General features: G+C 36.2%; 2 protein-coding genes, 1 long non-coding RNA gene and 1 pseudogene across 3 annotated transcripts; 2 read left to right on the top strand and 2 right to left on the bottom strand.

Annotated features, from left to right (window-relative positions):
* Nucleotides 1-1,994: 1,994 nt before the first annotated feature.
* On the bottom strand, nucleotides 1,995-4,243 carry LOC145792905 (uncharacterized). The gene is made up of 2 exons (XM_082874773.1): nucleotides 3,169-4,243; nucleotides 1,995-2,367 (listed from the first exon to the last, which is right to left on the bottom strand). The coding sequence occupies exons 1-2, from the start codon at nucleotides 3,613-3,615 to the stop codon at nucleotides 2,140-2,142; spliced, it is 675 nt and encodes a 224-aa protein (XP_082730899.1). The 5' UTR covers nucleotides 3,616-4,243; the 3' UTR covers nucleotides 1,995-2,139.
* A 2,204-nt stretch (nucleotides 4,244-6,447) lies between these two features.
* On the bottom strand, nucleotides 6,448-7,302 carry LOC114303221 (uncharacterized). The gene is made up of 2 exons (XM_028248356.2): nucleotides 7,023-7,302; nucleotides 6,448-6,932 (listed from the first exon to the last, which is right to left on the bottom strand). The coding sequence occupies exons 1-2, from the start codon at nucleotides 7,285-7,287 to the stop codon at nucleotides 6,676-6,678; spliced, it is 522 nt and encodes a 173-aa protein (XP_028104157.2). The 5' UTR covers nucleotides 7,288-7,302; the 3' UTR covers nucleotides 6,448-6,675.
* A 6,075-nt stretch (nucleotides 7,303-13,377) lies between these two features.
* Nucleotides 13,378-14,397, top strand: LOC114290032 (putative LRR receptor-like serine/threonine-protein kinase At3g47570 pseudogene; annotated as a pseudogene).
* A 749-nt stretch (nucleotides 14,398-15,146) lies between these two features.
* Nucleotides 15,147-24,519, top strand: LOC145792908 (uncharacterized). Its single transcript, XR_014333080.1, has 2 exons — nucleotides 15,147-15,535; nucleotides 24,201-24,519. It is a non-coding gene; the product is annotated as an uncharacterized LOC145792908 (long non-coding RNA).
* The last annotated feature ends 1,873 nt before the right edge of the window (nucleotides 24,520-26,392 follow it).

Below are 26,392 nucleotides of genomic sequence, written 5' to 3'. Positions count from 1 at the left end.
TACAAAAATATATAATCCTTCCAAAAATGCAAAAAGTGCAAATTTGTCCTGTACAATTTAGCTTTGTGCACGAGTTCATCCATCTGTACTAAAGAAAAAGATAAATAATGTCAGTTAAAATTGGACAAACAATGAAAAAAGTCCATGAAAAGCAAAGGTCACATTAGCAAATTAAATGACTACCATTATCAAATTGTAAATAAAACAATAGCATTCTTATGTCTATAGAATAAATTGGATCAACCACCATTCCAGATCCAATATAGTGCCACACAGCAGTAACCAAACACGGCAGCTAAAATTGATCCATATTGCCAATAACTCCTATCTTCCTCAATGAACCTTTCATGTGAATTAAATTAAACTCCTATTTTGGCAATCTATATATCTAGATTGATAAATAATGAATGAATGGATGATGAACATGTTTCATTACATGGCAATATCGGAACTGATACAAAGGGAGATGCCAATGCCGAAAGATCGGATAAGGGGTGTGGCACTTGACTACCCAGAGGTTGTTCAATTGATTAACCAAACCAATTCACTCCTCAAAGGGGAGGTAGGCAGTCTACTTGTAAAACGGAACTTTTTATACCTACAAAAAAGTTAAGTTTGTGACTATTGGGTAGTTTTATTTCTAATCGTTTTTATTTAGAGATAAGTATTAGAAAAAGCAAATACTAATATATTACTTTATATTTATCATGCATGTATTGATCAGTGATATAAAAAAAATGTTTAAAACAAGCAAATAATATATAGCAGCTCTCTAATAAATTTGATACATCGATCATTAATACTTTGTATTGATAGTTGACTGTCACCTATAAATACAAACTATGAATTGGTGTTGATAGTCACCACCATATATAGTTGACTATTAATTTGTATTCTTTCTTCTGTAACGATGTCATTTGACATCACCACCTGAAGATCATATTCCATCAAAATAAATACAAACACTAACATTTTCATACAACAAAATGTATGGTGTTCTCAGTACTATATTATCTTGAATAAGGCCCACAATCCGTGATGATGATTTGTGCACTTTTTTCTGGGAGAGTTTCTAATGTGTAGCATTTGAAATTTAGAAATTTCACAATATTTAAAAATCAAGTTCCTCAATTTCTATACAGAAAGTGTGCACTTTTGCAGTTTCTTAAGCATTGTAATTTTTTTAGTTTCTCAATTTGAGAAATTGTGAAATTCGACATTTTTTCTCACAAAAATTGTGAAAATTTCTAATTTCACAATATAGACCACCAGTTTACTCCAAAAACAAGCATCCAGACTGATCAGGATGACCATCCAGACAGATGAGGATGATTGACAGATGAGGAAAAAGCAAGACAGATCTGGAGCAGACCACCAGATTTGATCTGTTGCAGACCACCACAAGCATCACAGATCTGGAGCAGACCACCTGCTGCAGACCACCATAAGCATCACAGATCTGGAGCAGACCACCACAGATCTGGAGCACACCACCAGAATTGATCTGGAGCACACCACCACAAGCATCCAGACAGATCTGATGCAGACCAGCAGAATTGCTCCAGATCAGTCCACCTTCATGACTGATGCAATACTTCACCATGCAGACCACCAAAGGAAGAGAAAAGAAGGAAACAAAAGAAATAGAGAGGAGCTAATTCAGAGCAGTTTTGGACCCCAAACGCCCCGGTTTTGCCTGTAAGTATGCTCACAACGAGAATGATTCAAGTTTTGTTTTGGCATGACCCAACAATTGATTTTTGAGAATGATTGACCCAACAATTGAGCTATGTTATTTAGACTTTGGGTACAGTACTGGGTGCGAGTATATGTCAAAGAATTAGATCTTCCAGAAGTTAGGTATAGATATATAAACACGTATTAGATGTAAATTATTAGGAATATAACTGAAATTATATGGGATTTAGGGGGAAAAAAGGAATTTACATCTCATATCCAGGTCAGAGGCTAAAAGGTTTTATTTACTACCAAATTTGAGATTCTTCTTTTTAAAATATTGTAAAAACCAAAGGATCTAAGTGTCTAATTTGAGTGGGTGTTGTACTCATCTCATACACTTGCCCTAATCATATCGGGAGGAATATAAGAGTCCATGAAACAATGCAATTGAGAATCATTTTAATTTTGGTTGGCTATGACCCAATAATTGATGGGATAAAATGGAAACGAGGGGAAGTGAAAATCATAATTATAAATTACCTTGATTTTCCTGCCGAAATTCCTCTTCGTCTTCTTGTTCCTGTATCGGGAAAGCTTTTGCTTGCGGTCTTCAGTCGTACAATTGTTGATAAATTGTGGCAGCCCCAGGGGAGAATGGATGAGGCTTACATTGCCATTACCAAGAGTCTGTCATAAAAACTCAGTATCAATGACCCAGCCACATCCTGTCAAAAAATGGCCAGAAAACATCTAAACATTTCTCAATTTGTATACTTCGTCACAAGACCAGTAGATGCTCAGGACTCTATGAAAAATATAAATTTACAGGGACGTGGTGGGATAAACCAGATGCGTAGACAAAAAAAAAGAGAATTGAAAATGAAGACAAAAGCAATATCTGATTTCACAGATGAAAAAAGAATCGTTCCTTATAATGAGTCCTTAGTTTCGCGACATGGTATATAACTTGTTCTCCCACTAAATATCCAGGATTAGCCACTTAGCGAAGTACACATGTCACCGTCTAACGAAAAAAAAACAATAAACACATGTATAGATATATATTCAGTAACACGGACACTTCTAAGAACACTTATCAGATACTTTCCAATACCAGTCCGACATATGTCCAAACATGTAACATTTTAAAAACTCAGACATACTTTGGACACTAGGAAAACAAGTGTCTATCACTTTGACACACATGAAAACATTTACAAATTTGAAAAAAATGTGGAATCCAATAAAAGAAAAAAGACTTAAATATTTTGTGTCGGTGTGTCTGTGCCATGCTTCTTAGGATATATATATCTACGATCAGCTTCATACCAACAATATGAAGTCTCCCAGATGTCCTAAACTCTGCAACCATAATAGGTGTGCTCAAATTTACTTGTAGAAGTGTTAATTTCAAAATGAATTAGAGAAACAAAGATGTAAAAGAATGACAGTGATGAGAAGCAATGCAAGAAAGAAATTAAACTTGACCTTAATGTCACTATCACTGAACGCCCTTCGCATCCCGAGGTCCATTCCAGGAAAATCCAGAAAATTTGGCCTCATTGGAATCCACTCCATTGAGCTTAAACACCCTGAACTACCACTCTTCTGGAAAGACCCTTCAAGAAACAATTTGTCCTCTGCAATCAGATTTTCATTCGTCCCTACAACAGGAATCTTGATATCCAATACATCAGATAGCGGTGTTTCAATAGCTTCTTTTGCCAAGATATCCTTCTTGCATTCATAGAAAACCTCACTCAAAAGTTGGTCATTTTGAATTGATTCGATGTCTGCGGCCTTGAGTGTTTGGGAGGATATGATATCTTCCCCACAAGAGATCATTGAAATGGCAGCTATCATGGGATCAAGGCCTACAGTTGGATCTTCAATAATCGGTTCCGGAGCATTGAATAGATCCCCTTCTCCCCCCATGTCATACTCTAATATGGTGGAGGTCTGAACCAGGTTGCCCTACATTGGGAAGAAAAAACATCAATAGCTTCTAAGATTCACTATTGAACGTAGAAATGATTAGGGAATACATGCAAAACAAGCAAAACACTAAGGTTTCCTTTGGATTTATGGATTTCAAGTGAAAGGATTTGGACATGAATCAATTTAGGAGAATTACTCAAATTTAGACATGATGGTTTAGTACTGGACTTTAAGATTGAATTTGAAAGCCTTACCATGATGGATTTGAAATACAAAGTAAAGGAAGTTATTTTGAAATCCTTCATACTACGGATTATAGTTTTTTTTTTTTTTTTTTTTTTTTTTTTTTTTTTTTCAACAGCAGAAAGAATGTTATTAAAGATAAAAAGTACAAAGTGAGGACGAGTCCTCAACAAAAGAACTAGACAACTCTAGTCAAGACGGAGAAAGCACCTTATACATCACAAATAACTCTCCAATCTCTAGAAATCAAAAAAAGAGGGGTCCCTTTAAATGAAGTCGAAACAGAAGCTCACAGCTATGCTAAGATTATAATAAAATACTTTCTTATTATGCTAATCTATCGTCCACTTTAGTATCTCAATCTATCTATGATAACAAACTTTACTATATTTTCATAAATTTTATCAGATCCCTTCATTTGAAATCCATATATCAAAATGGAATCTAAAACCTAACTGGGATCCTGAGGCCACAAAATCTATCAAGCAAGAGAGAATTTCACAAAGTATTAATCTTCTTCTATGTCAAAGAAATAATGCACCCAAAATTATTTTATGATAGCAGCAGCAATCCATTCACATTACAAGTCAATATAGTTAAAAAATTTAAACATGAAACTTCAACATTCAGCTACATTAGGATCATTTGGAGTACTGTTTAGACATGCAAGACCATTTGGATCACACAGAACAAGCCTAAAGTAAGACAACATTAAAAAAAGAGTTTCAGAACTCCGAAGGAAACATGTTGGAACTATTCAAAACATATTTACACATCACGAATAATTCTAAAATTCACAAAAGATGAATAAAATTATAAATGAACATTCATATATATATATATATATCCTAATGAGGTTTGACACAGTATATTGCAGGCAAGAAGTTCTGAACATAATGAAAAGCTTCTAATTTTTGTTTGAATTCCCATGCAACACCACAATTCCACAATTCAGATAGAAACAACTTTCATACAGGACACATTTTTTTCTATGGAAAACTGCAACATAAGTGAAATCAAAAGGGAAAGAAACATTATTTCAATAATAAAAGTAATGTCTGGGAGAGAAACACTGATCTGCAAAACCTCCATTGATGCATCAATATGGTGTAAACAGAGTTTAAAAAACAGTTCGTTTATAAGTTTCGGAAATCAATACTTTCGGAACTGATTCACGTACAAGGTTTCACGCATATACTCAACTGAAACAAGAAAATCATGAAAGAGGGTGCAAGCATTCATGCATGTCCTCTCAATGGGAAGTGACAACGTTAGAACTTGATGCATGCTAAATCTTCACTCAAAATTTTATCTAGTTTGAGAAAACATTAACATTTAACTTTAAATCAAACCTAAAAGAATAATAATACAACTCAAGTATGCTTGGTTGTATTTTCCTTTTTTATTTTTATTTTTCAGAAAACATAAATCTAAAGTTCGTTGGTGAACTATTTATGGATTTTTTAGAAAACACGAAAAATTAATTTTAAATTTCTGAAAAATAATTTTGTACAAAAATAAAAACAATGTGAAAACAATAAGTGTCTTAAAAAAAATTATTTTTATTTCCGTAATACAGAAATTCAAAAAAAAAAATTTAAAATACCTACCACACATAAATGTGACAGTACACTTTAGAAGTCTACTATTAAGGGGTAATCAAAATAATATATCAAATAAATATAACTTTAATTGATGAATTAGCTGAGAGAAACTTTCCTAGCAAATGGACTTCACCTATAAAACCCCATTGACTTGGCCTCATTTAAAATTTGTTACAACTTGGGCAAAAAAATTAGAGCTTAGTGAGTAGTTTAAATTGGAAAAGAAATAAACTAATTAAATAGTACACGACTCTTATATGATATTTGCTGCTCTGACAAATGAAAAATCACAAAACACATCACTCTAGATAATTATCAAAACAAATGTGCTAGCTAGCATATGTAAATTTAAAAAGAAAAGGTGAGAAAATGAAAACGTAAGTTCAAATGAAAAAATGACACTATTGGCCTTGTTTTGAAACAAGCTAAATTGGTCCCCAAAAAAAAATTATACAAAAAGTTAATCCATTCTTTTTATATTTTGCACGTCTTCTTATAATAAAAAAATAACTAAAAAGTTAATTTTTAAATGAATCTTTAATGAATAATAATTCATGTAAAATGAAGAAGGGTCAATATACTTGAATGTACCATTTACTTTCGGAAATTTAAAAGAAAAGATATTTGCACTGAAAATTTCGTTCATCAAAATCATTAATTTGTCACATTTGTTCATACCAATGCTTGCATTTACAAATACGAACAAGTATAAAGTGATGGGTAATTTCGATTATAATTATGTTGTTTATTTTTTCATCATGTTACCATATTTTACAACCCATACCAACAACACTTGGTTCACATGATATCAATTTACCTAGTAGTACATCCAAGATATTGATTTTTTTTTCTTTTTCATTTCAATATCGGTCATTTATTATTTTTTCTTCATTTGAATTAACATTGAATCTAAACTATAGTAATATTAATTGGGACATTACTGTCAAAAAAGCAAAGAACCTATAAATAGAAATACCTGCACAATAAATTCCAACCTCTAACGGTACATACATGAAAAATGATCAAAAATGCACTATGCATGAAACGAAAGTGCACTATGCATGATCAAAACTGTTGTGAAATGAGATATGCAGAGTTTTACTATGCATGACAAGCTTTCATAACCAACAAAGAAAACAAATTCCCATCCTACATGCACATGAAAAGTGCACTTCTTCCATAATCCACACATACTATGAAAGAAATTAAATCATACCCGGACAGCTTGTACAACAGCCCCTTTTGTCGCAGGATCAGCAACAATCCAACTTTTAACACCTTGGATGGGGCACATCCTCCTAATCTGAATGCCAATCTCATTAGCTCCTGGGGTCGCTAGCACACCTTCGAATGCATTGAATGTCTCAGTGATTGGAATGTGGAGCTTGTTCCCATTATTGTTGGCAACTCTTGTTGCTGTTGCTTTTCCAACTGTTGGTCCCCGCACTCGCCTTGATGAAGATGCACCTACATATTTGATAATGTTATTAGTGTATTTACTAATGTAAAAATATAAACAATGGATACATTGAAGGTAGATAAAACATATTTAATTACCTGCGCCACTTGTTTGACTTTGAGGAGATGGTGCCTGCGTTTCAGACAGAGTTGCTTCACAAATCTCAAATCCATGTGGTGCATTAGTTTGAGACGGCGTTGGTGCAATAGTCTCAGATCCTGACAACACATTAATTTGAGACAGAGATGGTCCAATAGGCTCAAATCCATCTGCTGCAAGACCTTCCGGATAAGGTGTACATGTATCGGTCGAGGATGAGTAGGGTTCAAGTAATGCCCTCTTCGGTGGTGGTAAACGGCGCATCTTCTTTGCAGGAGCCATTCTGTTACATTTTAACATAATCAAACGAGAAGTGCACAATGAGCACATAGATAAGCACAAATTGTTAATGTGAACACATACATATACGTCAACAGTAATAATTAACAAATAAAATAACTAAGAAATGAACATCCATGAAAATCTTAATTTCATACATATATATTAATCCATCTACATAAATTTGCAAGTGATATTGATGACATATTAAATTTTTTGGGTTTTTGATCGGCAAAAAGAAGACTTTATTGATGAAATATATGAATAAGTACATCAATAAAGAGGAGCATGGAGCTATAACAAGCTCCAACCTCCTAGTTGGTGAGAGACCAACACACAAAGCATATAAAGCCAGGAAATCGAACAATATTAGGCACTACAGCACTGCCATGAATAAAAACCAGATGAGGCACTTCAGCAGCCCTTCCAAGCACCAAAATAGATCACCAAAACAGGACAGGCAGAGAAGACAACCAGTGCCTGGAACTACAGCAACCCTACATCCACTACAAGCACCAAGATTGTTTAAGCCAACACAGCAACAAAACAGATACATAGCCATGAGCAAAGAAAAACAAAACAGTCACCACAGATCAACACATCAGCAAAAACAGAACAGGAACTACAGACAGCCAGCCCTTCAGTTATGTACACTACAGCAGACAGACAGAACATGCACTACAGCAGACACACAGCACAGAACACACTCTAAATCACATGCAGCAGAGCAGAACAACAACCAGAGCAGCAGTTCAAAAGTTAATATTAGACCAAACTCTCCAACTAAACGGACAGCACAGCAGCAACATATGTAGCAAAAAGTGTTGTAGTATGTCCTCAAACAGTATGTATTAAATACATCAAGGTTCTATGTCACGATTTATATTGTTAAACAATGTCAAATTCGTCTTCTTCTTGCTCATCATCGTCCTCAATGAAGTCATCTTCATCGGTATCACAAATGAAAGCATCAACAACACCCTCGACTTGTGTTTGACTATGAGATTGTGAAACCATTGTATTTGGAATAATTTCACCTTCAATATCATCTCTACACAAAACCCCTTGATTGCCACCGCCTTCAACTTGCATACCGTTTCCGTTCACAATTGGTATAACCTCGGTGGTTTCATTTTGTTGGAACACATTATTTAGAGCATCATCAGGTAAACCATCCATCTTTGGCACATTCCATATCCCTCGATGGTGGAATCGTTCTCCAACTCTCCAATTCCCACCTAATTTGGTATCATTAACGTAGAATACTTGTTCTACTTGAGCTGGGAATACAAAGGGATCATGTTCATACCATCGACTTTTCACATCGACACTTGTGACATGTGTATCCGTGAGACAAGTCTTCTTGCTCTGTTTGTGAGTGAGGAAGGAGATGAAAGACAGGGGAGAATGAAATGTCTATTTTGCCCTTGAAAACCAATAACATGACATGCTAATTTTCCATCCAATGTTTCTTAACCTCTATTTTTAGTTGGACCAAAATGACACATAATTCAAAATCTGGGATTAAAATTCAGTCAATTAAAACTACAGAGAGCAAACTACAAGGAATACTTGCGCGTAATTTATCCTTTTTATTCTGTTGTTTTTAAAGTTTGAAAAGTCTCATTGCTTTTATATTGTTTTCATTTTTTTTTTGCCTACGAAAAAATATCTTTGCAAATTTAGAAAGCAATTTGCAAGCCTTTCTTAGCAATTATAGGATGAACAATATAAAAACTTGATAAGTAGTTCAAGGGCTGAAAACTTAAAGCTTCAAAACATCTTGTACATATCAACATTGAAGATGAAAGATAAACATATACATATTCTACCCTTTTCGACATGATTGTGTCAGGATTAGGGTATTAAACTAAAAAACATAAGACCCCATATGTTTAGGATTTGTCTCCTAATGTTGTAATGTCTCACATTTGATTCACCAATAAGGGGATTAGTTGTGCGAACAGATTAATACTCCCTCAAAATCATGGGTTAAATTTCTCAGTGCCTCGGCATAATTAATTTCGTACAGTTACTCGTCGGATTAACTTTCCTCCATCCCAACTCTTACTAAACATAGTACTGTAATTTCATAATAAATATAAATCCATCCAACATCCCATGGTATGAAAAAAAATCGGATCCACGGTATTAGCTAGACCATTATCCTTTCCCTTAAGGGTAAACATGACTGTGAACTTGCTAACACAATGGGAAAAGAAACTTCAAACTGAAAAATGATGAGCATATATGGTAAGTCCAACTTGGCTAAAATAAGATGTGCTACCCTGTCTCTTCATAAAAAATCAACTCCAACTTCTAAAGGATGGTATGTACGGTAAGTCCTTGTACAGCTTGTCATTTAAGGGTACTTTAAAAATCTCAGGAATTTATAATCTGTTAACCAACTAATTTGTTCGGAAATCAAATTCCAAATAACTTACAAAAGCACCCAAAGAAATTTTATTCTCATTAAGTATATTTCCCAATATAAACAGGGATACTTAAAAGAAATAGGAGCAAAAAAACACTACAAGAACATCACAGATTGGGGGACATCACAAACAACATAATGAAATCTTATAATCCACATATCCTAGTAGCAAACATCAACACAAACATTGACAGTGAGAGGGAGACACAGGCAGAGACTGAGTTCATGAGAGTGATACAGAGGATTTATACCTGAAATTGATTTTAGGGCGAGTTGAAGATGCTCCGACAAATCGCGATGGTGAGGGCCCTGGTGGGTGAGACATTGTAGAACAAGACGAGTATGAGGAATCAAAGAGAAAATGAGACACAGAGATATAAACGGAGAGAAACTATTATAAGTTGAAAAAAATACCTAGATGAATCAGAAATCCCCAAGGGTTTGTGACAGAAATGGCGAAGAGGGACGGAGGCGCAGACGGTGGAGAGGCGCTGACGGCGGACGGCAAGGTTGATGGTAAGGTCAGATGATTGGCGCGAATGAGCTTGATCGAATTCGCCTGAGGTCTGAAAGGGGCGCATAAGCATAATTTATGTGTGTTTGAATTGGTAAAGTTATCCCCTACGAAACTGATGGTCGGCTAATGAATTTTGATACCAAAACGACGTCGTTTTGGTATCAGCGACCAAATTGTTTTAGTCGCAAAAATAACATACACAGCTCCCTTTTAAATGTCATTCTCCTGCCCATATTTTTGGCGACCAATTCGGTAATTTGGTCGCAAAAAATTACTTAGTTGCGACCAAAAATTTTGGTCGGTAATAGTATTAATTTTTAGCTACAACACTTACTTTTGGTCGGCAAATGGCATTTTTTTGCGACCAAAATTTTTTTGGTCGGCAAAAGTGGTCGGCAAATGTGTAGATTCTTGTAGTGGCTCTTGACTAGGCAATCCTTCTTGACATGCCCAAATTTGTTGCAATTGTAACATTTTGGCTTTCCTCGAAACCAACAATCTTTATCAACATGATTGCTTTGGTTGCAAATTCCATACTTTGTTGAGTGGACTCTTCATTTTCCTTTCTTTGAAAATTAGACCTTCCTCTTCCTCTTGCTTGGGAATTAGAGGTACTAACATTGAGCTTGGATTGAAAGGCACTTTCAATTGACTTTTCAGATTGCCTACTCAACCTTTGCTAAAATGCTTTAATTGAACCCATCAATTCTTCAATACTCAAATCAGCAAGATCTTTAGTTTCTTCAATGGCAGCAACAATGGGATTGTATTTCTTCGGCAAACTTATCAAAATTTTCTCAACAACTCTTTGATTAGTAATATTATCCCCATAAATTTTCATTTGGTTTACAAGTTCCATAACCCTAGAAAAATAATCCTTCAACAATTCCATATCCTTCATCTTTAAATTTTCAAAATCTCTTTTCAATGACTAAAGTTTGATGGTTCTTACCTTCAAGTTGCCTCTATACTCTTTCTGAAGAATATCCCATGCCTCCTTCGCTTTTGTTGCATTGATAATTCTTGGAAAGATTGCTTCTGAAACTCCTTGTTGAATAAAAGAGAGAGCCTTTGAATCCTTCTGCCTTTGCTCTTTTAATTGGTTCTTTTGGGAATTTGTCAAAGCTTCTTCATCTTCAGGTTCCTTGAACCCATTCTCAACAAGATCCCAAAGCTCCGTATAGAGAAAAATAGTTCTCATTTTCACATACCAAAAATCAAAATTTTCACCATTAAAGATAGGAGTGGATACATTTTGGTTGTTGGGATTTGCCATGGACGTCGGTTTGTTCTTCTTCGGGGCTTGTTTTCCCGTATCCGATCTCTACGCCCAGCTTGCTCTTGACCCAACCAAAGCTCTGATACCACTTATGTTAGCTTTTGATAAAACTCTCTTTATAATGAACTATATTTTGTATTGAATTTTTATCACTTACTGATTTATCTATCTTGCCTATAGCCTTACATCCTTTTATATAGAGAAGGTTATACATAAGTTCAATGAATAAGATCCATGAACCTAAACAACCTTGTAATTAATTAGGTACATGAATATAATCTAGACAATGTACTTAATAAATATAAAATACATGAATATAAAAATACATGAATACAAAGAATGTATGAACTCAATGTATCCAATGCATGCAATGTATCCAATGTATCTAATGTAAATATGGCATTAATTTTAACAGAGATGAACAATATGGAGATGAAGTTTTTGTTTGATATACACTTCAGATTACATGTAACTCTTGAGACTTTCAACAGCTACTGTTTGCAACTAGAAAGCTACAACAAAGTTCTCAATTGAACGACAACTGATTTAAGCTTCATCTGTGGATGGACTGAAAGAGAAGAACCCAACTAAACTGTGCACCCAATCACCATTGCAAGGGTACATTTGTAGAGCGCAGAATGAAATGAAATGATCAAGAACATGATGAGCATAGACACAGCTGATTATGCAGAGCAAGGGAGAGACATTTTTGTGGGTGTGTATGCAATTATAACTGAATGTTGGGTTGGGTGGATTTTTTATAAGAAGGTTTATTTACACCAAGACCCCTTTAAGTCATAGCACTGAGTAACCTGTCTGGCAAGGTTCCATCTGGCCTTTACAATATCTCCACCATCATTGCGTTATCAGTATGTATTAACCAACTTGAAGGAAATATTCCTCCTGATATAGGCTCCCCCCTTCCCAACCTCAAGTTTCTTTATCTTTTCGTCAATTTGTTTACTGGAACACTTCCTACTTCATTGTCAAATGCTTCTGAGCTTGAATCAATAGACTTCTCTCAGAATGATTTCAACGGGAGAATGCCAAGGGATCTTGGAAAACTTCATGGTCTTAGATATAGAATATTTTTATCAAAATCGGTTGCGGGATGACTTCACTTTTATTTCGTCTCTAACAAATTGTACCAGTTTACAATCTATTGATGTGGGTAACAATCTTCTCAGAGGTTCATTGCCTGACTCCGTAGCTAATCTCTCCACATATCTTAGCTATTTTAATTTGGAGATTAATCAAATACATGGAAGCATTCTTTCAGGCATTGGGAAACTCCTCAAACTCACTCTCTTATCTATGGTAGCAAATAATCTTGCTGGCCCTATTCCTTCCTCCATTGGCACACTTCATAAGCTGCAAGAACTGCTGTTAGGCGGGAACAAATTCACAAAACTTTCATCTTCGCTTGGTAATTTGACTTTCTTGATTATTCTTGACTTGTCAGAAAACAACATTCATGGAAGCATAACTCCGAGTTTGGGCAATTGTCATAGCTTGTTGCAATTAGCCCTTTCTCAAAAAAATCTCAATGGTTCAATACCCCCTGAAATTATGAGTCTCTCCTCCATTTCAACATTCCTCTTGTTAAATCACAATGCACTAATTGGTTCTCTTCCATCAGAAGTTGGGTCTTTGACAAATCTTGGACACATGGATGTATCCTATAATAGATTATCAGGGCCGATACCAAACACTCTAAGCAATTGTTTGAACTTGGAATGGCTTCAGTTGGAGGCCAATTCATTTGAAGGAGAGATACCTAAAAGTTTGAGAAAGTTGAGGGGCTTAAGAGTGTTGGATCTTTAGCACAACAAGTTGTCAGGGAAGATGCCAAGTTATCTAGTTGAGCTTCAACTAGATGTGTTGAATTTATCATTTAATAGGCTACATGGAGAAGTTCCAATACAAGGAGTGTTCCAAAATGGGAGTGCAATTTCAATTGTTGGAAATAATGAGCTATGTGGAGGTATTGCAAAATTTGACCTTCCTCCTTGTCCATCCCCCAAATCAAGCAACAACAAGCTATCTCACAGGATGAAAGTGATCCTACTGGTGGTTGGTCTTGTGATATTTTTATCTCTGTTTGTTAGCTTCTTTATATTTCTTCAACAGTGTCATGTTTCAAAAAAGAAGACCTCTAGCACACCATCAATCAAACATTAATTTTTGAGGGTTTCTTATGGAGAGCTTCTCAAAGCCACCAATGGATTCTCAGAGGCTAATCTAATTGGTGTTGGTAGCTATGCTTCAGTTTACAAAGGGATTCTTGATCACGTTCACATGGTTGCTGCAGTGAAAGTGCTCAATCTTCAGACCAGAAGAACTTCTAAGAGCTTCATGTCAGATTGCAAAGCACTAAGAGCCATAAGGGACCGGAATCTTTTGAAAATTTTGGGCGTTTGTTCCAGTGTGGATTTCCATGGTAACGAGTTCAAAGCTCTGGTACATGAATTTATGGCCAATGGAAACTTGGGCAATTGGTTACATCAAGTCGAAGTTGGAGACCATGAGCAGCTAGAGGAACCTAGAAATCTTAAACTAATCCAGAAGCTGGACATTTCAATGGATATTGCCACTGCTCTTGAGTATCTTCATTGTGGTTATTGTGAGTCGACAATTATTCATGGTGATCTAAAGCCAAGTAAAGTTCTTTTGGATGATGAGATGATGGCCTATACTGGAGATTTCGGGTTGGCAAAAATTGTTTCTACTGTTTCAAGTGATGTGGCACATGGTCAAAGCAATTCAGTTGTAATAAGGGGAACCATAGGCTATGTTGCTCCAGTTAGAAAATCTTTTCAATTTCCTTGGAGTGGAAAAACTGAACTTGCAATAGGAAAAATATAATATATATATACACACACAGGAATACATTTTGGCATAAACATACAAACCATGGCTTCTACAAAATAGTGGGCACCTACATAGTTTTAATCATTATTTTTATGCAAATTCCATGCCACTTATGAATGCTCCTAATGTGTGCTTCCACCTCGTCACTGTTAGCAAACCAAGTACTAAGTTTACTTTGTTTAATGTGGTCATCCTTAATCTTATTATAAATATTACCATTGAAGTGTACATTATTTAATGTGGCCATGCTTAAACTTGGATATGGAACACTTGTGTTAATCCTCTCTGCCTCCTATGTTTGTTTTTTTTTTGTTTTTTTTTTTAAATATTCTTTATTTAATTTTAGTATGAAATTTTAGTCTGATCAAAATAGTCCATGGTATCTACTAGTGGAAAGAATTAATATACTAGTTTGCTACCAAAGCATTCTCTAAAAACTTACTTATTGCTTGGAAACTTGTATAGGTCATTCTGACAGAATATCTCATGCAAGACTAATTTTTGTTTCTTTCAATAGAAAAATACAATCAAACTATGTCATTCTCTATAATTGTCTCACTTAGCCAGTTGCAAACACAAACAAAAATATTGTAATTGAGAGGGGGACAGAATTAAGGACATCAGAGCATTAAAAAGTTTGTTGGGTTTCATTAAAAACAATTATTAAATACATCTATTGAGATTACAACTATGCCAACTAGCTAGACTCATTTTTCACACTAACATTGGAAACAATTTGCAAGTATGGCATGGGGGACATGGCTTCCACACTAGGGGATGCATACAACTTTGGGATTCTTTTACTGGAGATGTTTACAGGTAAGAAACCAACTGACAATAAGTTTAAGGATCATCTAAATCTTCATAACTTTGTTAAGAATGCATTGCCTAATCGAGGATGGGGATTGTGGATCCTTGCATCCTATTGGAGCATAACACAAGAAGGTGGATTAAAGACTGCATGGTTTCGATTCTACAAATTGGGGTTGCGTGTTCAATGGAATCGTCAAGAGATCGAATGAAAATGGGAAGTGTTATTAGTGAATTGCATAAGATCAAAAATACTTACATGAATGAAGGGTTGAACCAAGACTAGGAAGTTGGAAGAGGTTTTGCAACATGAAAACCAAATGTGTGTAGCATACCCTCTTGACCTACGCATATGCATACTGAAATAGAAAATGCTATACTCAAAACAAATTTTTTTATTCGAATTTCTTAGTACTAGACATAGAGACATGAATTCTGCCTATATTTATTAATATGGCTGTCACGCCCCACTTTTTATTACTCGGAGTCATTACCAAATTCTTTAACTTAATTCAATTTCAGAGATAACATGTGGAAATAAACTCATACATTCAATCCGTAGAAGTGATTAACAATACTCTCATTCGTATGCAAAGTAAATATTACATGAACTAACTTAATAAATTGCCCTTGGGCTTACATCATTAAAAGTACAAGAAGAAGGGTGTAACCCTTTACAACAATGGCATTCCGCCAACATAACTGAGGCCCCGTGGCCAACAAATAAGAAGATCCAAAACTTGTAGCACACCCTGCTAAACACCTGAAAAAGATTCAACAACGTGGGATGAACATATAGTCCAGTAGAGAACTCAACATGCTCCTTAACAATAACAACATTACAGATAGCTATGATCATGAACGCCCATTCTCATACTAGAATAATAATGTGACAGTTTATACAAAATATATATATGAATATATATATGAACTTTTCTTGAAAACAATCATTTAATACACCGCTATAAGCCATTTCTCCTTCCTTTTTCCTTTCATTAACCCCCGTTCCCAATCTTTTATAACATTAACAACTACTTTAAAAAAAAAAGATTCATTAAGCCCGTTACTCTTCCATTTGCCACACATACAACAGATGTGCCTTTTCCAAACATATTTGGCATTTCAATGCAATTCCAATTATATCATAATTATCCATGCACACCTCTATAAAAAAAAAAACAACTCAACTACATACATAAAATCAATCAATGAGTCAACTCGTCCCTCCAACACTGTAACAAATACAATCCACAATGTTTCCAGATACACTGAAACAATAACAAAACAACACTGCACTACTAGCTATATGCGTAGTAAGCCAAAGATACACTTCTCACCACAATCTACCAGTTTACCAGGCGCTAGCTGGAAGGGTATGGTACCTTAGATTATCAGCGCGTCAGTTCTCCAGGCGCTAGCTGGAAGGGTATGATACCTCTGATTATAAGCGCTGAACACATAAGTGTGTGAAGTTCATCACCTATCTTCTCACACACACTGGAGTACAACCCCTCTCTTCTCCTCAACCGGTATACAAATATAATGTAGTTCAGCATTTCATTACATATGATGTTCAATCAACAATGGTGTAATACATACACAACAATTCAACACAACCTTATCATCCTCCACCGATGACCAAAATATCCAGATGCATGCAAATTATACATCTATTAACAGACCCAACTAACATGAGAGTACAAAACTCAGCAACAACATGAACATGGTAGTTAAAGCTATACCCCACACAAGTGTGTTCAACACTCAAGATACAACATTACAATTCTCTTATACTTGTTTCAAAATACCTTTCCCATTTCACAAAATGAATTCCACTTCCTTTGTTTTCACAAAAAATCATTCCTATGGACAAAAGCCATACTTCATTTAAATTCACTACATTCTTTTCAAAGCCATTTCAAACTAATTATGCACATTAAGTCATAAACAATAAATTAGGGTCTTTCCTTCATCTTTCTCAATATTGACCAAAAAGGCCTAATTAACATCAACAAACAACAATAACCACAATTAAGACTCAAAATACCTAAGTATTTGCCCAAAGATCTAAACCCCTCAATTAATCTATTAAATCAAATAAGAAAATTTAGGGTTTCCTCTCCTTTCAACAACCACATGCTAATTAACACTCCAATTAGCCCAAACCACAACTAATGATAATAAACCCAAATTCAACAACCAACCTAAGGTTCAGTCCCATGATTTTCACAAATTCAACATGATACAATTTTTATGCAATACAAAAACTACCACATGTCTATCTATAGATGAAGTATTGAAAAGAAACAAGGAGAATCCCTACCCCGAACAAAGAACACAAATGGAGAAGATGACCCAAAATCCAAGTGCTCCAAATCCACTATTTCTCAGATTAGAATGAAGCCCAAGCCGCCCTCTATCTTACTTACAAAGAACTTAAGATGGATTCACACTAGAAGTAGATGAAAACCTGGAAAGAAGATGAGTTTAGAGAGAGAGAAGTCGGACCTAGGGTTTGGAAACTAGAAAAGGATGAAAAGACTGATCAAAACCCGCTGCTGCCTATTAAAACTGGACAGGCTCGCTCGAGCGAAGACTTGGTCGCTCGAGCGACCAGACACAGGAAAGCCTCGCTCGATCGAAGAAACTCTCGCTCGAGCGAAGAAACACTGCTCTCAGGTCTATACAAGACGCAAACGCTCGCTCGAGCGAAGGAACCCTAGCTCGAGCCACCAGACACAAAACTCAACCCTCGCTCGAGCGACCAAACTCCCGCTCGAGCGACCAATCCAAATTCTGGATAGTAACACCTGGTTTCCGAACCCAACCAATCTAAAACAAACCTGCCCAACACATCCGATAACTCAAAAAGAGAAAATAAAGGATGACAACCACAATTATATAATGAGAGAATCCAGGGAACCTAAGTCCGGATACAACAACCAAAAGGAGAAAGACCGGGGTCGCTATAACCTCCCCCCCTTAAAGAATTTCGTCCCCGAAATTAAGGGTACGCCAAAACACAAAGCCAACTAATCACACAACACCAACACCCGAATCCCAAAGGAAGAAATTAATCTCACAACAAACCTTTAATCCACTCTTGCCAAAGAAAAGACTAACCATGGGAAACATTCCAAATGACAACACTTAGGTACGAAAACCTCAACAACCCAAACCTTTCCCGAAACAATGACCAACAACTGACTAGCACAACAAGCTAAGTCACTATTTAACAACATAATTCTCAACCATATGACCAAAGCAAATCTTTTGAGCAAATTATAGGAAAACACTTTCTTGTTCAAGAGACATTTCTCAATGTACACATTCCAAAATAAATCTTTCATTTTCCATGCGAAACTCAATAGTTTTGTAAATATATATATATATATATATATATATATAAATTATTTTTTTTTTCAACCACGGTGTTATCCAAAACACATAATCATCCACAGTTTATCTGCCAAAAGATTCATTTGGAATTCCTCAAAACCTTTGAATTAAATCAATTTCTCAACAACGCCCTTAGATGGCCCAAACACTAGAAAAAAGTTTTGTTTTCCTATTCTTTCCAAAATAACATTATCAACAACCATCACACACACAGTGATGCCACAGCCAACACCGAACATAACATTTCTATAATGATAGTTAATAGAAATTACAACAATACTATCAACACATAAGGCATAAGAAATTCATGGTTTTGCAATTCTATTCCGCCTCTTTTACTTATCCAATTAAATAACATACACCTGGCTCAGAACCTGGCCAAACAATTAAATGAAATAGTAACTCATTTAAAACATTTTTCACTTCACAATAGATAAGCATATGAGCTATATCAATCTTTCAATAGATACACATTTTGGCGTTGTATCATCGGAGTCCATCCCCTATCTTCTCCCAAACAATATACATACACATAATGTATAAAAAAAAAATCCAATCATTCACAATGATAATTCAATACACATAATTGTTGTATTATAATAACCGTCATTTTCAATGATACAACCGGATGATTAATTTCAGTTTTCCCTAATCAACACACAAAGTCTACAACAAACGAGACTAACCTCATGGTGACCAATGTCAACCCAAAACTCGATACCAACGAGCTGACTAATCAACTCAATAAACTCCACACTCAGTAATCCACACAATGATGTGCCACTCAAACCATACCCAATAATTGATAACCAATCACAATACAAACACTACCCCTACACAACTGATGGGATCACCACGGACTCACTGAATAGCAAGACCCAAAACACGAACCAACATATAAGTACCATTCCTTCTAACTTGAGACACAAATCCCACATAACCTTGCCAATACCACGCAATTCTCTAAACCATCTCATCAATCACATCCACTCACAGATTCCCATTCTCAACAAATAAACTCTAAAAGTGAACAAGACCCACAGGCCGTCACAAGACTAACTCAATATACAGTACCAAGCAAGCAACAATACTAGGATCATTGATCCCATCAACCACTTCTCAATATAAATACTAGAGGGTTCGAAATTCCATACATACTCCCCAATACACGAGGATTAAACAAACAATACTATGCATACATATGCGATACATAAACATAGTGCCTCAGCATCCAACAGTACACCAGTCAACAACAAAATCAATAAACGTGATACCCCACCGGCCATCATACAACAAGTCCCTCTCCAGGGTAACACAGGGTAACACTGTAGGGCTAACTAATAAGTCGCCCCTCGCGAGGCTCCCGTAGCCTGGCCTGACCGTTTCTGGTACCGATACCGCCCCCGACTGGACGGGTACGACTGAGTCTGACTAGATTTTGAAACACTCGTAGTATTTACGCGCAAAGGATAAAAACGTCTACCATGGCTCAGCTGACCGCAAACAAAACAACCACCAGACCCTCTGCTTAGAGGCTGGTCTGGAACCTGAACCTCCCCGAAACCCCCAACAGAAAGGTCCGAAACCCCTGGTGAAGAAAAGGAACCAGCCCCAGACAGAGCATGTTTCCGTCTCCACCCCTTACTGAGCCTAGAGTGCTTAGAAACCGTAGAACTTACCGAGATGATCTCCTCCTCAACCCTATCATCACTTGCAACCATGGCCTCCACATGGGCTGCTGCCTCGACTAGATTATAGTAATCCTTCCACAAGGATCCAGCTACCTTTTCCCGAATATCGAAACACAACCGCCTTTCAAACTCAAAACAACGACGCTCCTCTGTTGCCACCAACTCTGGAGCAAACCTCGACAAGCTAGCAAACCGCATCTCAAACTGCGCCACAGGAGTATCATCCTGACGCAACTCCAAAAACTGATCCCTCAACCTTTCCCGAGCAGAATGAGGGAAATACTTGGCCAGAAAGGCCTCGGTAAAAGCAACCCACGTGCTACCCACAATATTCCTAGCATACTTCCACCAATAACTCGCATCGCCCTTCAATTGAAAAGTCGCCAAAGAAACCCTTAACTCCTCATCTTCGACTCTGAGCATATCAAGAGTCTTGGTAATCTGTTCTAACCAACTCTCTGCCTCCAACGGTTTAGCCTCCCCCACAAACTCTGGTGGGCCGGAACGAAAAAACTCCTTAGTAAGTTTGAGAGCATGCCTGTTGCCGCCCTCATTGCGAACTAGGGCATCTTGCACTGCTCTCGCAATCTCACGTGCGACATCCTCACCGACAGCCGATGCTGCAACGGCAGGTACTAAAGGAACTGCTGTGCCCCTACCGACACTCCTACTATTCAACCGTCCTCTACTCCCTCGTGTAGACATCCTATAAAGCACAAAGTAAATTACACTTAGCGCAAAACACTATAGCCTTCTCCGAGGCACACTCCACTACTGTTAAGTCACAAGACACACTTAGTCTCAAAATTTACATCTCTACTGCATATTATCAGCTAAACATGTAAACACATAATCGAATCAAGTCCACAAAGATAGCCACTCATCCCGGAACTCTCAAGGAATTCCTATCAGAAACCACGTTGATCAGGCGTGTTCCAAAAGGACCTCAAAGCAAGTTCACCGGCTATGAATACTATCCAGGAGACTGAATCCCATGCTCACATAAATGCAACACATAAGTCCTAACTTTCATGATATCTATATGCAACGTCCTCACAATACGTAGTAAACCCACTGTGGTAAAAACCATTTCCCACGAGCTCAAGGTATTCGAACCCGGCTCGCTCTCATACCAAGTTGTCACGCCCCACTTTTTATTACTCGGAGTCATTACCAAATTCTTTAACTTAATTCAATTTCAGAGATAACATGCGGAAATAAACTCATACATTCAATCCGTAGAAGTGATTAACAATACTCTCATTCGTATGCAAAGTAAATATTACATGAACTAACTTAATAAATTGCCCTTGGGTTTACATCATTAAAAGTACAAGAAGAAGGGTGTAACCCTTTACAACAATGGCATTCCGCCAACATAACTGAGGCCCCGTGGCCAACAAATAAGAAGATCCAAAACTTGTAGCACACCCTGCTAAACACCTGAAAAAGATTCAACAACGTGGGATGAACATATAGTCCAGTAGAGAACTCAACATGCTCCTTAACAATAACAACATTACAGATAGCTATGATCATGAACGCCCATTCTCATACTAGAATAATAATGTGACAGTTTATACAAAATATATATATGAATATATATATGAACTTTTCTTGAAAACAATCATTTAATACACCGCTATAAGCGATTTCTCCTTCCTTTTTCCTTTCATTAACCCCCGTTCCCAATCTTTTATAACATTAACAACTACTTAAAAAAAAAAGATTCATTAAGCCCGTTACTCTTCCATTTGCCACACATACAACAGATGTGCCTTTTCAAAACATATTTGGCATTTCAATGCAATTCCAATTATATCATAATTATCCATGCACACCTCTATAAAAAAAAAACAACTCAACTACATACATAAAATCAATCAATGAGTCAACTCGTCCCTCCAACACTGTAACAAATACAATCCACAATGTTTCCAGATACACTGAAACAATAACAAAACAACACTGCACTACTAGCTATATGCGTAGTAAGCCAAAGATACACTTCTCACCACAATCTACCAGTTTACCAGGCGCTAGCTGGAAGGGTATGGTACCTTAGATTATCAGCGCGTCAGTTCTCCAGGCGCTAGCTGGAAGGGTATGATACCTCTGATTATAAGCGCTGAACACATAAGTGTGTGGAGTTCATCACCTATCTTCTCACACACACTGGAGTACAACCCCTCTATTCTCCTCAACCGGTATACAAATATAATGTAGTTCAGCATTTCATTACATATGATGTTCAATCAACAATGGTGTAATACATACACAACAATTCAACACAACCTTATCATCCTCCACCGATGACCAAAATATCCAGATGCATGCAAATTATACATCTATTAACAGACCCAACTAACATGAGAGTACAAAACTCAGCAACAACATGAACATGGTAGTTAAAGCTATACCCCACACAAGTGTGTTCAACACTCAAGATACAACATTACAATTCTCTTATACTTGTTTCAAAATACCTTTCCCATTTCACAAAATGAATTCCACTTCCTTTGTTTTCACAAAAAATCATTCCTATGGACAAAAGCCATACTTCATTTAAATTCACTACATTCTTTTCAAAGCCATTTCAAACTAATTATGCACATTAAGTCATAAACAATAAATTAGGGTCTTTCCTTCATCTTTCTCAATATTGACCAAAAAGGCCTAATTAACATCAACAAACAACAATAACCACAATTAAGACTCAAAATACCTAAGTATTTGCCCAAAGATCTAAACCCCTTAATTAATCTATTAAATCAAATAAGAAAATTTAGGGTTTCCTCTCCTTTCAACAACCACATGCTAATTAACACTCCAATTAGCCCAAACCACAACTAATGATAATAAACCCAAATTCAACAACCAACCTAAGGTTCAGTCCCATGATTTTCACAAATTCAACATGATACAATTTTTATGCAATATAAAAACTACCACATGTCTATCTATAGATGAAGTATTGAAAAGAAACAAGGAGAATCCCTACCCCGAACAAAGAACACAAATGGAGAAGATGACCCAAAATCCAAGTGCTCCAAATCCACTATTTCTCAGATTAGAATGAAGCCCAAGCCGCCCTCTATCTGACTTACAAAGAACTTAAGATGGATTCACACTAGAAGTAGATGAAAACCTGGAAAGAAGATGAGTTTAGAGAGAGAGAAGTCGGACCTAGGGTTTGGAAACTAGAAAAGGATGAAAAGACTGATCAAAACCCGCTGCTGCCTATTAAAACTGGACAGGCTCGCTCGAGCGATTCGCTCGAGCGACCAGACACAGGAAAGCCTCGCTCGATCGAAGAAACTCTCGCTCGAGCGAAGAAACACTGCTCTCAGGTCTATACAAGACGCAAATGCTCGCTCGAGCGAAGGAACCCTAGCTCGAGCCACCAGACACAAAACTCAACCCTCGCTCGAGCGACCAAACTCCCGCTCGAGCGACCAATCCAAATTCTGGACAGTAACACCTGGTTTCCGAACCCAACCAATCTAAAACAAACCTGCCCAACACATCCGATAACTCAAAAAGAGAAAATAAAGGATGACAACCACAATTATATAATGAGAGAATCCAGGGAACCTAAGTCCGGATACAACAACCAAAAGGAGAAAGACCGGGGTCGCTATAATGGCCCTTACTAAATTTGTGACTAGTGGTATGAAAATCTGATGAGAAATTTGTGTATATATAACATTACTCTATCAAAATACATCTCTCTCTATTGAAGCATCTCAATTTCATTTTCTCATTTTCTTTTTCTTTTTTTATTTTAATCAATTCATGTAGCAAATATGAGTTAGTAGATTAAAGCTGTTTTTTTTTTTTTTTTTGAAGGGGGGGTTAAGTGAACTAAAGCATGTTTATTTTTTTTTGTTGATCAAGGTTACTTCCAAGGTCCTCCATAAATGGTTACCTCAACAATATGCTACTTCAACAGCCAGTAGAATACAAGTGGTAGCTTTATGTTATTGTTGCCTCAGCAATCTTTAATCTTTTGCTTGATAAGTAACTATCACTTTCCTACTTTTGTTAGATTGTATTATATCAAACATATGTTCATTTGGGATGTTATGTTTCTAGCTAACATTGTGTGCTTGGGATTACCAATATTTATTCCTGTTAAATTAAAACTATCATTTCGTTGTATCTTGACTTTTCCTTGAAATTGCATGTCCATGTATCAAAAATTATTTGTTTTGTAGCTTTGTTTGACCTTATTATAACATTACAACAAAAAAGACCTTTGGTGACAGACTGATTTTGTCTCCAAACATCAAATTTTCGTCACTAAAGTGATCTACGACGAAAAAAATTTGTCACCACGTTCATGCCCTATACGTCGTCGCTGAAAGTACCAAGTGACGAAAAACACTTTCGTCGCCTATTTTTTATTTTTTGCGACGAAATGTTTCGTCTCCGAATGTTGAATTTTTCGTCCTCTATAACATCAATTTCATCGCCAAAACTAAATAATATTTTTTTTAATTGTTTTTCACAACGAAATATTTCGTCACCAAATAGATTTTAGTGACGAAAGTTTTCCTCACCAATGATATGGATTAAGGTGACAAAAAAATTCGTCACTAAAATGAGGAGAAAAGAAAATTCTTCATTGACAAAAAACATTTTGTCACCAAATATTTCAATTTAGCGACGAAATATTCAGCAAATGTGACGAAATTATTTGTTTGGTATCATATCTTTAGTGACAAAATTATTCATCATGTTTTTTGAAAACTAATAGCAACATTTTTTATTTCGTCACTAACAAAAATTAAAAAATTTGAAAATGGGGGTACTATTTTCTTCCGAAATTTTTTCTTTTTAGTAACAATTCCCTGCGCATTTCAATAACCTATTCAATAAAATATCTATTACAAATCAATACAGAAATCTATTCATTTTCATAAACATCAGAATCAAATTTTAGCACTATCCACAAAAATACAATATGAACTGCATGCAGATTATAAACATGTCTCCTAATATCCACAAAAAATGTCTATTAATATCCACAAAAATATATGCGGATTACCAAACATATCTCCTAATATCCAACAAAAACAACCAAAAAACTATTCCGAAGGTCTAGAAGAAGATCAAAAAATCCGAGATTTTATTAAAAATTATGTACAAAATAATCTGAGAATATTCTCTGGCATCGAGGGAATTGTACGTATAGAGATTCAAAAAAGAATCAACCTGATCCAGGTTATAATCCATATGGGATTCCCAAACATGTCTACTAATATCAACAAAAATAAAATGTCAAGGGCCGATTACCCAACATGCCCTGTAATACCAATAAAAATAGAAAATTTACAACGCAACCAAAATACATGTAAGGTAATATGAACAAAAACACAAAATGAGCTACCATCTGCCCTCCAAATTACCAAACATGTCCATATCAAATCTCAAATCTGCAAGAAAATGAAACACAAAAAAAAAAAAAAAATGCAAGTTAGGCAATTATTATCTTATCCATAAAATATACAATTTAACATGCATTTTTTGAATTAGTTTTCAAATCGGGAGTCCGGTGCAAGTTTCGTAAGTTTCCATAACTTACATTGGTCCCTCCCGACATGTTTGAGGTGTTCCCCGGGCCGTCCCGTGGCTGTTACACGATTTCGGCCCCCAAAGGTCTATTTTCAAGCTTAAGTGTGAAAAAGTACAATTTTGGACTTAGTTTTCAAACCGGGAGTCCTGTGCTAGTTCCGTAAGTTTCCACAACTCACATCGGTCCCTCCCGAGGTGTTTGAGGTGTTCCCCAGGCCATCTCGTGGCTGTTGCACGATTTTGGCATCCAGTGGCCTATTTTCAAGCTTAAATGTGAAAAAGTGCCTTTTTGGACTTTGTTTTCAAACCGGGAGTCCTATGCTAGTTCTGTAAGTTTCCACAACTTAAATTGGTCCCTCCCAAAGTGTTTGAGGTGTTCCCCGTGCCGTCTCATTGCTGTTGCGCGATTTTGGCATCCGGTGACCTATTTTCAAGCTTAAGTGTGAAAAAATGCCTTTTTGGACTTAGTTTTCAAACCGGGAGTCTCGTACTAATTCCGTAAGTTTCCACAA

Source organism: Camellia sinensis, chromosome 6 (genome assembly GCF_055761805.1).
Source record: "Camellia sinensis isolate YWXY chromosome 6, ASM5576180v1, whole genome shotgun sequence".
Taxonomy (NCBI): domain Eukaryota; kingdom Viridiplantae; phylum Streptophyta; class Magnoliopsida; order Ericales; family Theaceae; genus Camellia; species Camellia sinensis.
Note: the sequence above shows the minus strand (reverse complement) of the source record. Positions and strands in the feature narration are given on the sequence as shown.